We start from the raw sequence: 17,493 nt of genomic DNA, 5'->3' as shown, positions 1-17,493 counted from the left end.
TCTCTCAGTGAAATGCAGCAGGATTCAGGAAGACAGAGATGGTGTTTGAATGTTTACACTACATATTACAGTAGCAGTGCTTAGCATTCAACACCTTGTCAGTTCTGTAATGAGAAAACAGTCACAGCATATCAGTCTCCATATTTGGCAATGATGGCTCTTAGCAGGTGATTTTAGCCCATATTTCAGCTATCATTGTTCTCTTGCATGTGTATGGTGGCATGATCAAATAGAAATCAACTCCAGTATGTAACTGGTACTTATTTCAACAACTCTGAAAGGAAAAAGACGAAGTTAAATAATAATTGTTTCTAATTTAGGCAGAAGGTCAGTAATTTTTAAAAGGAGGAGTTAAACTGATACTATTAATCCCAGTATTTGACTGGTGCTCTATGTTATCAATTTTGAAAGGATGAAAGGCAAAGTTGACCACAGTAGGATTTGAACTCAGAATGTAAAGAATTAATACTGTTATTCAAAGGATGACAGCAATCACAAGTTATCTTTTTTGTAGACAATCCTAATTCTATTTCTCGGTCCTAAATACTGGAATACAAGATGCACAAGTGTATGGGCAAGTGTTCATTTAAGCTTATGGCTCAATGGTTAGAGCATCGGGCTCACAATTATGAGTAATGAGTTTGGTTCCCAGACCAGGTCGTGTTTGTGTTCTTCATCAAGACACTTTATTCCATGTTCATCTGTAGAAATGAGTTTCAATATCACTGGTGCCAAGCTGTATCGGCCTTTGCTTTTCCCTTGGCATGGAGAGGGGAGATTGGTATGCATGGGTGACTGCTGGTCTTCCATAAAACAACCTTTCCCAGACTTGTGCCTCAGAGGGCCACTTTCTAGGTGCAATCCCATGATCATTCATGACCAAAGGGGGTCTTATGTTTGAACTAAGTACTTAGTCTTTTAAACACTTCAGCCAGACCTATAAGCCTTACTTTGTTCAATCAAGTGAATTTCTCATAGATATTTTCTTGAGTATTTCTTCTAGGTAGTGTTTGGAAGAAAGGTGAAAACACTGCCACCCTTCACAAAGTGCATACCTGTTAGATTTTGTTTGTCCTTAGATTAGATCCTGGTTTCACACAATTCTCCCAGCCAACCCCTCCTCACACTGAGAACTTCGCCAAAACTGCAAACTTGGTCTATAACAACAAAACTGGCTTCTACAGTACTACTGCAAATCCATCATCAGTCATGCCTGCACCTATGTTAATTGCAAATCCATCATCTTTCCAATTAACATAGGTGCAGGCTATGACTGTATGGTTAAGAAGTTTGCTTCCCAACCACTGAAAATTGGTTACAACTCCGCATTTGGTGCCAAAATTAGATGGCTGTGTAATAAGAAGCTTGCTTCCTAACCACATGGTTCCAGGTTGTCCCACTGCATGGCACCTTGGACAAGTCTTTTCTACAATAGCCTTGGGCTGATCAAAGCCGTATGAATAGATTTGGTAGACAGAAACTGAAAGAAGCTCATCATATGTATGCTTGTGTGTGTCTCCCCACCACCGTTTGACAACTGGTGTTTGGTGTGTTTTCGTACTTTAGAGGTTCAGCAAAAATGCTCGATAGAATAAGTATGAAACAAGCAAAAGATACACTTGATTTTATTTGCTTTTAAGAGCTTCATGTAAGCATAAGAACAGAATAAATCCACATTTCGCAATTTTTATATTAATCACCTGTGTAATTGCTCGTGGCAAAGGTTACATTATCTGACTAGTATATAGTGTACTCACATTGCATTTGTTTTCCTACGGTAAACAGGTCTGATACCCTTGAGCTACAAGTTGATAATGTGAAAGTCGCTCATTATAATCAAAGGTCAGTCAGTTCTCCTTAACCCTTAAACAGCGAACATAAATTAGTGATTTTAAAACTTTACATGGATACGGCCATCATGAAAGCAAAACAAATATTTTACGGCACTTTTTAATAACGAGATTGTAAATTTTATTGTGCGAGACAATTATAGCTTTTGTACTTATTTAAAGTGAAAATACGCATAAAAATTACTCTTAAAGAAAAGGAATTTTTTGCTTTGCTTGTATGTTACATTCGCTCATACTTTTTACCTCCGTTTAATGGTAAATGTGCAATGAACTGAAAATGCGTTGTTTTCTCTTCAGTAGTTTTTCTAATTAATCCCTTTATCTGTAACTCAGCTATTCTTCTACTCCTGGTAATCCTTGAGTTTATGTCCCCACTTTTACGTTTTCAGCAAGCAGCTACTTTTATTAGGTTAGGCAGCTGACTGGGCAAAACAAACGTGTGCATGTGCGTGCATGCATATATTTACATATGTACGTTACAAACAACAGAGCTGGCCATTCTAGTAAGTACTAACTGGAAATGGCCATCTCTTGTTATTTGTAAGACAAAAATGAAAAAAAAGTTTTCCCTGGCACCCACCAAAAAAATTTTACCATGAGGAACAGCTATTCCAAAATTTCACCAGCAAATGTTAAGTGTCTCAGCATCAGTGAGCTCCTTACGAAACATTGATATTTTTAAGCCAGTACCTTCCATTACTTTAACTACTAGAAATCCCAACTTTATTTTCCAGAAAGTTAGCAAAAGATGCAATTGTATTTATTTTCAAGACTTCCGCCAAAGAGAAAGACATAACTTGGCGATAGAATCTCTCTCTCTCTCTCTTTTTTTTTTTTTTTTCCGAAAACGAGGCTGTTATTATTTATAACACATTCATAGAAACACACGCATACATATACACGCGCACATATACATACATGATAGTGCGCCAATTTGATATGTAAAAAAAAAAAAAATAATAATAATCATAAGTGATTTCCAGCAATAATAGTAAATTTTTGCCTTACTAAAAACAATCTAAGTAGAAAGTGACAAAATGCCAGAAATTAAACTCCAACATATAGTATCATACAGCAGCCAGGACACAGTAAGTATTATATATATATATATATATAATGTATATACGTATACTACATGCATACATTTATCTATGAAGTAAATATACATGGGAATCTCTATTTTCGTTTACGTTCACTAATTGTGTCTTAAGGACCAGTTACGAGTTTATGAATGGAAATATGTGGAAATATCTTTTATCTAAGCAAATTGGATGTATATGTTTGAATTAAATCGTTTATTTATTTACTAAATGTCGAGATCCTAACTACTGTTGTTAAGATCGATGGCTAAATAACCGAAGCGGACCATTTTCATCATCCGTATATATAGCAACTAATGGCCATGTGCATTCGTTGCTGTCACTGACTTGGGATGTTTGTACGTGTGTGTGTGTATATATATATATATATATATATTTTTTTTTATAGGTATTTCTATGTTGTTTAATGGTAATTCGTTAAGGACCTTTTGACAGTGTTTAGCAATCTAGCTGACCATATACACTCTGATACTGCAGATTTATAGACATGCACGTACATGTTCTCTACCAATTAATATATCAATTTATTATGTATGTAGTGCGTGTATTTGTTATCCTTCCCGTGTTCCTATTAATAAGTTCTGGCGATATACCTTAAATACTAGAAGAAATTGTCAGGTAGCAGCTTCGGGCTGATGAATCACTCCGTTACGTATACATATATGTATATATATATATGTATGTAATTTTCTTATTAATTAGAATCCGTCGAAGAAGAAAGGATCTAGAGTTAAGGTAACAACAATAATAACTGCTACAAGTTGAATTTTAAAAGTCTTGGGTGTTTTTACTGTTGCACTTTCAGATTTTCTTGTAAAGTGCGTGTTTAGTGGATCTCTTTCCTTACCTCAAAATTCTAGCCTTTTCACGTTATCACTTAAAACTTATACTAACATAACCATGTTCACTAGTAATTATTTGTATAAATGTGAATTTATAATCAGAGTATAGGAATTGCAGGTTTGAAAGAAGTTGTCCATAAATATTCTCCTTTTCGCCGATTTTGGAAGAGTTGTGTACATCTGCAGCATAGCTACCCTCCGTAACAGTACACGGGTTTTTCTTTTTGTCTTAAATAACTATATTAATATTAGATACATTAAGTTTGCCCCTGGTAAAAGTTTTGAATGGAATGCTCCAGCAGTACTCCTCGTGTTGATATGTATGTATTCAATAGCAAAGATAATGAACTTATTGTATTCGGTGCTCCTGTGCACTACAACTCATCAGAAAAAGTAACCAGAAGTGCATGAAATGTACATAGAGTAATACACAGGAAGTGAACAGTCGTTAAAAAAATGGTGGGTGGGTACATCAGGTGTACTGTTGGTAAATTTCTGTGTGCAAGGAAGTTTTGAAGGATGTTTAGATTTTTCCAGTGCAGCCCTTTCTGCGAATGGCATTGTATATATTTTAGCAACAATATTATGTCGCACTGAGAGTTGTACCTTGATGACATTTTCAGGTATCTGCTGATGACCTGCATTATGTACTCCGCAAAAGAATGACATAATCGATACTTGGAGTTGCATTATGATCGCTTAAGAACTTCATGGTTTCATTCGGGATGTTTCGGTACCAAAAACACTACATGAAACATAAATGAAAAGTGTTGCCCGTCAAATCAAAGATCCTTCATTTGTTCATTAGATATTTCGTAGCTGTCTTCTGCTCTTGTATTGCAAAATCGTAACCTTTGAGGTGTGACATGATGTAACAGTCACGAACCTAAGAGAGACTACATTCCATGTTCTCCCTCAAGTTTATAGGAAACATAATCATGCATAACTTTTTTGTGATATTCGGAATGTTTCTCCTCCAAGTTTTTGCTGAAGTATACTCGACCTACACTTCTAGATTCATGTGTATGTGGGTGGAGGGTGTCATCAGGAAGTGAGTGTTTATTGAGTTGTTCACAACCAGCCTGCAGAATGTTATTTACTTCAATTTTGAACAGTTGATTGGTGTGCTTATTTTTGCTGCTGTTGTTTGGCAAGTGCTGTCTAAGTGATATACATCACTCAAAGACAACTGCCTGCACTGATCTTAACTCTTCCTCCTACTTTTCTTCTGTGGTAGAATTTGTCTATGTCACTAACTGTGGAAGTTTGCAGTGGATGTGAGGATCATGCAGGCTTTAATGTCTGTGGAGTGGATTTTCTCTACTGACCAGACTAGTTTCCGAAACGTTAATATCAGTACTAGTTCTGCAAATGCATTGTGAGATATTGTCTCGATGTAAGTGGAATGTTCTGACTTCTGTATCTTTTTAAGTCTGCTGTAATATCCTTTAGGTACTCGATCGTTGTTTACAGTATGTTTGTATCATATATTTTCAAAATACCTAGGTATTTGTAACACTCAGGGGAAGTAGAGAGACCATTGATGTATAGGTTTGGAATTTGAGGGAACAGTATTTCTGCATTCGGTTTTTCATTTCATTTCATTTCAAAGTTTCAGCTCAGAGCTGCGGCCATGCTGATGCACCACCGTGGTTTGTTAAATATAAACATTTCTTTTGACTAAATTTCATCCTTATATCAACAGAAATATGACAAATCTAGTTGTTTGCAGTGGCTTATGGTGGTGTTGTATTGAGTGTGCTGTCACACTCAATGCCACCAAATTTCAAGCAGGGGTGTAACAAAATTTTCCATTAAGATTTGTAATTAAATTAATGAATAAGGGTTATAATGAACTTGCCATTTTCGATGGATATGCAGTGCATACCTAGCACACCCAAAATATACGCCCCTGATTGTTTGTCAGCATTGTAAAATTTTGAGTATATATTATCCACAAAGAAATTATGGGTTATATTAGTGTCTCTTGCTGCTGACATAGCCAGTGGATTTTCATTAAGTGATGGTGGATTTAGAGCCAAAATAAATAGAAGCATGAAGAGAGTGTCCCCTTCAAATATTCCTTTTGAAATATTTATAGCAGCAGAGACAATCTTTCCAGTTTCATTTACAAGTGTGAGGATACTTAGAACAGGTTTTCATGGGCCTGTCAATGACAGCAGGTACTTTTGCCAAACTATTTTGACCTAAGTAGCCATGGATGGTGAATAGAATCAAACAACTTTCTATTACTACATCATACTGTTACAAGGTTTTCATTGTGTGTTCTTGGACAACACAGCTTTATTTACTAGTTCAGTGCATTTCCGCATTCCTTCCTTTGCATTTGCTTGCTCATTAGTGTCTGTATTATTGACTTTTACCACACAACTACGCCTGCACCTATAAGCGTACTAAAAATCCTTAATCCAAAGGGTAGTTATTGTGAAGGACATGTTACACTGGAAACAAATAAACAAGCATACTTCAATGAAGGTGTAATGTTGAGTGCATGAATGACAGTGCAAATGAGTTGAGAAAGATTGGAGTCAGAGAAATTTGATGTAGTATGCAAGAGAGAAAACTGTCCTGATATGACACGTGATGCATGTGGAGGACGCCAGTTGGGTGCAAAAGTAGCAAGCAATTCAAGTGGGAGGATCATGCAAAAGAAGAAGAGAGAAAACATGAGAAGAGGCTTTGAATAAGTGAACATGTATTGTGTACTTTTCTCTCTTTGAAAATTCAAACATGCACATACTGTCACAGTCTCTTTTAATGGTGCTTGTAAAACTTGGAATGACAGTCCTTGTAATATTTTGCTGTTGCTTAAGGTGGTCAGTTGGCAGAATCGTTAGCACGCTGAATGTAATGCTTAGCGGTATTTCGCCTGTCTTTACATTCTGTGTTCAAATTCCGCCATGGTCAACTTTGCCTTTCATCCTTTCAGGGTCGATAAATTAAGTACCAGTTGTGTGCTGGGGTCGATCCATTCGACTGGCCCCCTCCCCCAAAATTTCAGGCCTTCTGCCTAGAGTAGAAAAGAATTGTTAGCATGCCGAGCAAAATTCTTAGCAGCATTTCATCTGTCCTTACATTCTGAGTTCAAATTCCACCAGGATCAACATTGCCTTTAATCCTTTTCGGGGTAGATAAAATAAGTACCAGTTGACCCCCTGGAGGTTGATGTAATCGACTCAGCGGCTACCCCAAAATTGCAGGCCTTGTGCCAAAATTTGAAACTAATATTTTGTTGTTTAACCCACAAGTTGGCCTTGATTGAGGACCCATGATCAATACTTAATAGCCAATCCTTTTTGTTGTTATTTTCCAGAATCATCCGGCAGAGAATCTCCTCAAACCTGATGGTTTCCACAAATGGAAATCAGCAAGTGCTGGGGAAAAATCATTATCAGCCATATTACAGGTAATTTGTCTTTATCCTATCACCTGAAAATATTTTCTGCAACAATCTGTTCTTGTAGGATAGTGAGGTAGTTGTGCAGTGATGTTGGTGCTGTCACAGTCTCTTTTAATGGTGCTTCTAAAACTTGGAATGACAGTTCTTGTAATATTTTGTTGTTGATTAAGGCGATGTGATGGCAGAATTGTTACCACACTGGACAAAATACTTAGCAGCATTTAATCTGTCCTTACATTCTGAGTTCAGATTCCACTGGGGTTGACATTACCTTCCATCCTTTTGGGGCGGTCGATAAAATAAGTACCAGTTGAGAACTGGGGGTTGATGTATTTTGTTGTTGTTTAACCCACAAGTTTCCTGCTGAAATCATTCCGTCTTTTTTTTTTTTTTTTCATTCAGACTTAGTGTACCTGGGATTACATTATCCAATGTATCCTTCCTTTTTCAAAACAGAAATGTATTAGTTGGAAATGTGGCTACTATTTCTAGCAGGTCAAGAGACCATATAGATGCTCTTTATCTGCTTCACAGTTCGTTGTGTTGTTGTTTATGGTGGTAGAGGCGATGGAGATGTGATAGAGATGATAGTAAAATACAAAAGATTTCTTCCTTAGTTTAGATATTCATGGTAACACAATACCAGTAGATGTGGTCCATATATCAAACCTTTGCCACCAGGAGTGTCCTGAGCATCTATTTATTCTGACTGCAAAAATTGAACTTTGTCATCTTCTATTGAAAGGCATGAAACTTGTTCTGCTTTATCAATTCTGTAGATATAAGCAACAGTTTGTTCACAGAAGTTAATGTGTTACATGAAAACATTCCTATTCAGCACATTTACCTTTTTATCTCTTGAGCCTATTAGCCAATTGTAGAATTGAATAAATTTTTGAATAAGTAATAAATATTTGGTGTTAGACTATTTGCTCAAATTCCCTGCTGATTATTTTGTTGTGTAGTTGGAAAAACTGGAATATTAACTTGATTATTTTTTAAAATTCACTTCTTATATTTTGTCTCTCTTCAGTTTGAAAAAGCCTCAAAAATCCACTCAATTGATATCGGAAATGATGGCTCTGCTTTTGTTGAGGTTTTGGTGGGACGATCCTCATCTCACAATGACGATTTCAAGGTTTGTCTTAATGCAACTGTTATCTACTACTACTACTACTACTACTACTACTACTACTACTACCACTACTACTACTGCTGTTACTACTACTACTACTACTACTACTACTACTACTACTACTACTACTACCACTACTACTACTGCTGTTACTACTACTACTACTACTACTACTACTACTACTACTACTACTACTACTATGGTGGCAAGCTGGCAGAATCATTAGTAGACCTGACAGAATGGCATTTTGTCCATTTTTACATTCTGAATTCAAATTCTGCCAAGGTTGGCTTTGGCTTTTGTTTTTTTTGTTTTTTTGGAGTCAGTAAAATAAGTACCAGTTGAGCACAGGAGTTGATTTAATCAACCTAGCTCCTCCCGCAAACCTACTGGCCTTGTGCCACTATTAAAAGTGGTGTCATGGCAGAATTGTTAACATGTCAGAGAAATTGCTTTGTGACATTTCTTCTGGCTTTAGTTCAAATTCTGCTGAGGCTGACTTTGCCTTACATCCATTCGAGATCATTAAAATAAGTACCAGTCAAGTACAGGGATTAATGAGATTGACTAGCCCCCCCCCCTCCCCTATAATCTCAGACCTTCTGCCTATAGCAAAAATGACTATTATATGTATGTATTTTTTCCTGTTTATCAGGTTATTCTTGTCACATCATCGTTTATGTCTCCAATGGAAAGCCGGAATAATAAAAATCGATACAGTGTACGCATGTTTGGTTCAGATAAGTTAAGCAAGCCTGCAACTGAAGAGAAGTGGGACCGAGTAAAGATAATATGTACTCAGCCATTTAACAAGGTTAGTTCTGTTCTGTTTTGCATTCTCTTTTTAATTTGATTAATATCTTTTGCTAAAATTGCTTTGTTTTTCTTTTTCTTTATTGTTTGTATAAAGATGGTGTATAAAAAAAAAGTGGGGATCAGGGGTCCTTCCCAAGTCATACTGACTCATAAGCACCGGTTTCCTGGTTTCCATGGTGCATATATTCCCCACCTGGACAGGACACTGGTCTGTCACAGGATTACTCATTTCTGCCAGCTGAGTAACCGGGAGCAATGTGAAATGAAGTGTGTGGCTCAAGAACACATATTGCCGGGTCCAGGAATTGAAACCACAATCTTCAATCTTACAATCATGAATCCAACACCCTAACCACTAAGCCACTACTAAAGAAGATGTGTAGTTGGTTAAAAATGGAATATAGTTTATTAAGGAAGAAATATAGTTGATTAACTAAAACCTAATTGTTACTTCAGTAATCGATTATAATCAATTAACAGAAGTCTGATATATTAAGTTTAAAATTTTGGCACAAGGCCAGTCATTTCAAGGGAGGGGATATGTTGATTACATTAATCCCAGTGTTCAACTGGTACATATTTTATGTGTCTGTGTTTGTCCCCACAGCATCGCCTGACAACCGATGGTGGTGTGTTTATGTCCCCGTCATTAGCGGTTCGGCAAAAGAGACCAATAGAATAAGTACTAGGCATCCAAAGAATAAGTCCTGGGGTCGATTTACTCGACTAAAGGCGGTGCTCCAGCATGGCCACAGTCAAATGACTGAAACAAGTAAAAGAGTAAAAGAGAGTAAAAAGTACATATATATGTATATATATTATTATATTATATATATATATATATATATATATATATATATATATATATATATATATATATATATATATACAATTGCAGCGTGGAAGGTCTTTATAAGCCATTTAAAATAACACACAAAATCCGTTAGATTCACTTCAACATTTAAATTTAATTTGTCAAAATATTTTCGTCGCTTTGAGACCGCGACCTGTTCACTGACAAAATTCTGTGCGGCATCTGAGAAAGTAATAGTTAGTTCATGATATATATGTACATGTGTATGTATGTACGTATGTATGTATGTATGTATGTATGTATGTATGTATGTGCGTGTACATGTGTACATGCGTATGCATGTGTGCATGCCTATACACATGTATGTATATATGTATATATGTATGTATGTGAGTATGCATGTATGAACTTATGGATGTACGTGAGTAATAGGTAAGTGTGTAGACGTGTTTGTGTGTGTGTGTGTGTGTGTGTGTGCATATGTATGTACATGTGAATGTATGTTTATGTACATACATATGCACACACACATGTACATACATATGCACACACACACACACACACACACACACAAACACGTCTACACACTTACCCTATTACTCACGTACATCCATAAGTACATACGTGCATACTCACATACATACATATATACATATATACATACATGTGTATAGGCATGCACACATGCATACGCATGCACACAGATGCATACGCGCACACATGTACATGCACATGCATACATACATACATACATACATACGTACATACATACACATGTACATATATATCATGAACTAACTATTACTTTCTCAGATGCAGCACAGAATTTTGTCAGTGAACAGGTCGCGGTCTCAAAGCGACGAAAATATTTTGACAAATTAAATTTAAATGTTGAAGTGAATCTAACGGATTTTGTGTGTTATTTTAAATGGCTTATAAACACCTTCCACGCTGCAATTGTTTTCGTTCCAGCACACAATCTCAGATCAGGTCACTTGCTATGCAAGTGCATCTCCGTAATATATATATATATATATATATATATATATATATATTCTACATGCAATAATCCTTAATACAATAGGAGTGTATCTAGTTTGCAATGATCCACATTATGGTTGTGAAGGATAGCGTAATACCTTGTAACATGTACTAAACCACTCTCTCTCTCTCTCTCTCTCTCTCTCTCTCTCCATTGTTTGTGTGTTTAGATAGATAGATAGATAACCTCCATTCATTCATTCATTCATTCATTCTCTAACTTTATTATTTTATTACTGTTCCTATTATGAACATACGTAAATACTCACTTTATGCACCTTTTTCTCTCTTCTTTCAACATGCTTCCCCCCCCCCACACATACACATATTGTGTGTGTGTGTGTGTGTTTTATTTAGATTGAGTATTGTTTTATCATGGTTATTATTTAGTTGTTTGGTTGTGGGTGGGGCGTGTTGGGTTTTTTTTGTGATATCTCATGTAAGACACAGAGAAAAGGTCATAATTAAACATTAGCATTCACCATTAATAAAACAATATATGTAATACTGTATAGCTTGTTATGAGTAGATGATTGTTAACAAAACTAAGTTACAAATGTATAAGTATATATGCACTTCTAGATAGATGTGTGTTTCTGTGTAAGTATGAGTATGTGTGTGCATACACACACACACACATCTATCTAGAAGTGCATATATACTGATACATTTGTAACTTAGTGCATATATACTTATACATTTGTAACTTAGTGCATATATACTTATACATTTGTAACTTATATACACACACACACACAGTCACATGCAAACATCATCATCAGTATTATCATACTTTTATATCTGCTTTCCAAGGCTTTTAAGACAATATTTTCCTGTTACATACTCTTCCAGACACTAAACTCTGATGATTGCCTCTCATGACACACAGTGATATGGCATGCATATTCTAAGAACCAGCACACACACACACACACACACACACACACTCAAGTTTCACACTGGCTACCTTAATTCCACTCTCTCTGACTTCTTTTCTAATACATTAGGCATCCAAACTTCACAGAATATGAGCAATGGTTCTTACTTGTCAGACACAAAGTAAGAAAGTACAGCAGAAAGAAGAAATAGCCAGAGCAGGAAACTAGATGTAAAGGGTGGAAAAACAGAAAAACTAGTGATTCTAAAATAGCTTAATAAATTGTCTTTTAAATTTTAGAAAATTGCTTCTAGGTCTATTTTGTATGTATTGGTTTGTTATTGTTATCGTTGTTACATTTTGTTACTAATGTCATCTCAAAGAAAAATCAACCAGTTTTCACCACGTGAAAAGATGTCTTGAGATAAGGTAAATTTTGACCAACAATTTGTCTTCAATACACTTTCTGTTAGTTCTCTGTTACACACGACAATATCACAACCTTTTATTTAACACTGTAAAATGCACTAACACCAGTGCAACATAAGATGCAGTCATGCCAGCGCCGTGTAGTTGCACCAGTGCTGGTGGCACATAGAAGGCACTCAGCACACTCAGTAAAGTGATTGGCATTAGGAAGGGCATCCAGCCATAGAAACCATTCCAAAACAGATAATTGTAGCCTGGACAGCTCCTGTCAAACCATCCAACCCATGCCAGCATGGAAAATGGATGTTAAACGATGATGATGATATGCCTATGTTTAGCAGTGAAGTGACAGAAATAAGAAATATTAGCATGGGAATGCCTAACATACAGGTGTGTGAGTGTTGGCGGGGTGGTGGTGGCAAGGCTGATGCTTTAAGGTTAACTGAAGCCCTTTGGAAGAAGTAGGATATTTCTGGAAAAATTATTATACTAGAATAGTCTTGTTGATTTTATTTTATTTCAAGCCTATCACGTTTCAACTAAATGTGATTTATAAATACCTATTAAGTTTCTTTACCTACAGCTGTAATTACCTATTTAATGTAATTACAATTATATCTAACCCTTTTAGCATTTAAACCGACCATATCTGGCTCAGTTATTGTCCCTATTTTACATTCAAATTGCCCAGATCCAACCTCTCACATTTACTCTACAGAGTGTCCACAAAGTCTAGGTACATGGGGATTAAGACATACTTTTAAGAAATTATTATTTCTTATATTTAATTGTTTATGTCATGATTTTATTTACTCCATGTACCCACATGGGGATTAAGACATACTTTAAGAAATTATTATTTCTTATATTTGATTGTTTATGTTATGATTTTATTTACTCCATGTACCCACATGGGGATTAAGACATACTTTAAGAAATTATTATTTCTTATATTTGATTGTTTATGTTATGATTTTATTTACTCCATGTACCCACATGGGGATTAAGACATACTTTAAGAAATTATTATTTCTTATATTTGATTGTTTATGTTATGATTTTATTTTCTCTGTGTACCCAGACCTTGTGGACACCCTGTATAATGTCATTCTAACTGGCATTCCATTAGTTACAATAACAAGCGCTCCAATTGATTTGTTCAATGGAACAGCCTACTCGTGAAATAAACATGCAAGTGGCTGAGCACTCCACAGACATGTGTACCCTTAAAGTAGTTCTCGAGGAGATTCAGCAGGACACAGAATGTGACCAGGCTGGCCCTTTGAATTTCAGGTACAGCTCATTTTTGTCAGCTGAGTGGACTGGAGCAACATGAAATAAAGCGTCTTGCTCAAGGACACAATGCACCACCAGGAATTGAACTCATGACCTTACAATCATGAGTTGAATACCCTAACCACTTAGCCATGCACCTTCACAATTGTTATTCAGCAATGTCATTCTAAAGATATCATTGAATTCTTGAAGCTAAAGATAATTCATGGTTAATTCAAAGGAATGTGAGTAAATAAGCATTACACTTGATGGAGTAATCTCAATGTTAAAGGGTTAAAACATAGAAATCCAATGCAATTGTTTTTAAAAAAACAAAGGAATGAAAAAAAATACAATAAGTTATAGTGGATGTATTTACTTCAAAACACTGCCTTTATTTTTTTTAACATTTTGTTAGATAATTTTATGAATAATTATATTTTATAAAATAACAGGTTTAGCAGAGTGAAAAGTTTTTTGAGATATGGCCTTGTCAGATGGCTGATAACTTCAGTGAGGCCTTCCTGCATAAAAAGCTTCTCCACCTTTTGTCTAACAGTATTTAATTTTGCTGTATCCACCTGTTTTCAGAGTTTGTTCAGAGAGATGTTGACTTTGCTTTCCATCTCTGTTGGATGGGTGGAAGTCAGTAACATGAATATCTCTTATCTGGTAATAGTTTAATCAAATACACTGCTCCCCTACATCTATCCTTACATTCTGAGTTCAAATTCTGTCAACATCAACTTTGCCTTTCATCCTTTCGAGGTCGAGGAAATAAGCACCAGTGAAACACTGGGGTTGATGTAATCGACTATCCCCCTCCTCCAAAATTTCAGGCCTTATGCCTTTAATAGAAAGAATTATTATCATCATTATTATTATTATTATTATTATTATTATTATTATTATTATTATTATTATTATTATTATTATTATGGGTTGGCATAATCAGTAGAGCATTGGATAAACTGCCTTGAGGTATTTAGTTAGATCCCTTTACAATCTTAGCTGCTACTGAAGTCAACCTTGCCATTCATCTCTCTGATATCAACAAAATAAAGTACAAATCAAGTACAAGAGTTGATTCAATCACCTAACACCCTTCTAAATTTCTAGCTTTGTACCTGTGTTAGAAACTGTTATATGGATTGTCAGAGTCAGTAGAGCATCAGACAAAATGCTTTGTGATATTTCTTTGGATACAATATTTTGAGTTCAAATCCTGCTGAGATCAGTTTCGCCTTTCATCTTTTCAGGGTTGATAAAATAAAGTACTAGTGAAGTACTAGGGTTGATGTAAGATGTAATTGGCTGTTCCTCTCCACTGCAACTTGAAACATTGTGCCCGTGTTAGAAACAATCACCATCATCATCATAATCATGTTTAATGTTTTTTTTTTTTCTACTCATTAAATTTCAGACTACCAATTATGGCTTATCATTTATAAAATTTCATTCTCCCCCATCTTCAGAAAACCAGTCAAGTGCTACTGTAAGCACAGTGGACAAGGAAGAGGATGATTTAGTAAGTATATGTACATAAAATACATATATATATATATATATATATATATATATAGGTGCAGGAGTGGCTGTGTGGTAAGATGCTTGCTTCCCAACCACATGGTTCCAGGTTCAGCTCTACTGCATGGCACCTTAGGCAAATGTCTTCTACTATAGCCTTGGGCTGACCTAAGTCTTGTGAGTGGATTCAGTAGATGGAAACTGAAAGAAGCCTGTCGTATATATATATATATATATATATATATATATATATATATATATGTGTGTGTTTGTGTGTCTGTGTTTGTCCCCACACCATCACTTGACAACCGATGTTGGTGTGTTTATGTCCCCATAACTTAGTGGTTTGATGAAAGAGACTGATAAAATAAGTACTAGACTTACAAAGAATAAGTTGATTTCTTCAACTAAGGGTGATACTCCAGCATGGCTGCAGTCAAATGACTGAAACAAATAGAAATATATAGAGGTAGTCGATAGCTTCCGCTATCTGGGCGACCAAGTTAGTAGTGGGGGTGGGTGCGCTGAAAGTGTAGCTGCTAGAATAAGAATAGCCTGGGCAAAGTTTAGAGAGCTCTTACCCCTGCTGGCGACAAAGGGACTCTCACTCAGAGTAAAAGGCAGACTGTATGACGCATGCGTACGAACAACCATGCTACATGGCAGTGAAACATGGGCTGTAACTGCTGAGGACATACGTAAGCTCGCAAGGAATGAAGCCAGTATGCTCCGTTGGATGTGTAATGTCAATGTGAATACCCGTCAGAGTGTAAGTATCTTGAGAGAAAAGCTGAACATTAGAAGCATCAGTTGTGGCGTGCAAGAGAGACGATTGCGCTGGTATGGACATGTGGTGAGAATGGAGGAGGATAGCTGCGTGAAAAAGTGCCACACCCTAACAGTTGAGGGAACCCGTGGAAGAGGTAGGCCCAGGAAGACCTGGGCTGAGGTGGTGAGGCAAGACCTTCGTACATTGGGCCTCACCGAGGCGATGACTACGGACCGAGACCTTTGGAAATGGGCTGTGCGTGAGAAGACCCGGCAAGCCAAGTAAGATCGTTGCCAGTGCCCCTGGACTGGTTCTTGTGCGGGTGGCACATGAGATGCACCATTTTGAGCGTGGCCGTTGCCAGTACCGCCTGACTGGCTCCCGTAGGATTTTCGAGCGAGATCGTTGCCAGTGCCCCTGGACTGGCTTGTGCGGGTGGCACATAAAAGACACCATTTCGAGCGTGGCCGTTTTTGTGCGGGTGACACGTAAAAGCACCCACTACACTCTCTGAGTGGTTGGCGTTAGGAAGGGCATCCAGCTGTAGAAACTCTGCCAAATCAGACTGGAGCCTGGTGTTGCCATCCGGTTTCACCAGTCCTCAGTCAAATCGTCCAACCCATGCTAGCATGGAAAGCAGACGTTAAACGATGATGATGATGATGATGATATATATATATATATATATATATATATATATATATATATAATAAATATATATATATATATAATAAATATATATATATATAATAAATGAAAAAAATGTAAGGTAAATAAACATTTGACATAACGTATACTGAGTGTAAGACTTGTTGCAACATAATCATCGGTTACAAGTGTCACAAGTTCCAACCAACAGTCGTTATGTGTGTGGATGTGTGTTTTAGATGAAACAAAAATAACTTTGTTTGCTTGGTTGAGAAACGAACAGATTCAACTTCTGGCCTACGGTTGTATGGTATGTAGTAAGAAGAAAATTCAGCTGCTATAAAATCAATTGCCCTCACAGCATAATATGTCTGAATGATGTTGGTGTGGGTAGGCTGTGAGAGTGTGTGTGGGGAAAGGTAGATATAATGCATGGGAAGAGTGAGAGATGCATGGTGGTGAAGAAGGAAGTTTGATGGCATAGAAGGGCAATCAATGGAAAATGTGAGTGAAGAGGGACAGTGTAAAGAATGAATGATGAATAGTAAGTGAACACTTCTGCTCACATTAAATTACAGCAGTTAGGGCAGGTGATGGTAGGCTCAGTGATAGATAAATGGTGTGTGGTATGGATAGCTTGAGGAGTAAATTGGGTGAGGAGCCCAGTTACATCAGCATGTAGCTTTTCTTTGGGTCTTGATTTGAAACTACGTAGAGTGACCAGTTTGTATAAATGAAAAATTGGTTTCATGTCTTATTATTTTTATTTAAGTATATGAAATGAACCATTTTGTTAGTAAGTAGCTGAATCAGGCATATAACATGTAGTGTACACATAAGTTAACAATGTGAACACAAAAAGTATAGTTAAATTGATTTATTTCAAGGTTGCTTAAAGCTTTTCCTTTGTAATAGTTTATGCACATGCATTGTACAATCAAGTGAGGTA

At 36.4% G+C, this 17,493-nt stretch overlaps 1 protein-coding gene across 6 annotated transcripts in view; it reads left to right on the top strand.

Moving 5' to 3' along the window:
* Nucleotides 1-1,684: 1,684 nt before the first annotated feature.
* The window catches only part of LOC106882291 (DNA repair protein XRCC1), a 44,462-nt gene continuing 28,653 nt past the window's right edge, over nucleotides 1,685-17,493 (top strand). The window contains exons 1-5 of one of the 6 annotated variants that reach the window (XM_014932911.3): nucleotides 1,689-2,938; nucleotides 7,127-7,219; nucleotides 8,247-8,351; nucleotides 9,004-9,162; nucleotides 15,024-15,128. In XM_014932911.3, the coding sequence (XP_014788397.2) occupies nucleotides 2,888-2,938; nucleotides 7,127-7,219; nucleotides 8,247-8,351; nucleotides 9,004-9,162; nucleotides 15,024-15,128 (513 nt within the window). In that variant the 5' untranslated portion in view covers nucleotides 1,689-2,887. Of the gene's footprint in view, nucleotides 2,939-3,363; nucleotides 3,686-4,058; nucleotides 5,189-7,126; nucleotides 7,220-8,246; nucleotides 8,352-9,003; nucleotides 9,163-15,023; nucleotides 15,129-17,493 lie in introns of those variants that run through there. The other 5 variants (XM_089338215.1, XM_089338218.1, XM_089338216.1 and 2 more) reach the window with 5 other exon arrangements.

Source organism: Octopus bimaculoides, chromosome 20, assembly GCF_046866305.1.
Source record: "Octopus bimaculoides isolate indiv1 chromosome 20, ASM4686630v1, whole genome shotgun sequence".
Lineage (NCBI taxonomy): Eukaryota > Metazoa > Mollusca > Cephalopoda > Octopoda > Octopodidae > Octopus > Octopus bimaculoides.
The sequence above is the reverse complement of the archived record's forward strand: the minus strand, read 5'-3'. Positions and strand labels throughout refer to the sequence as shown.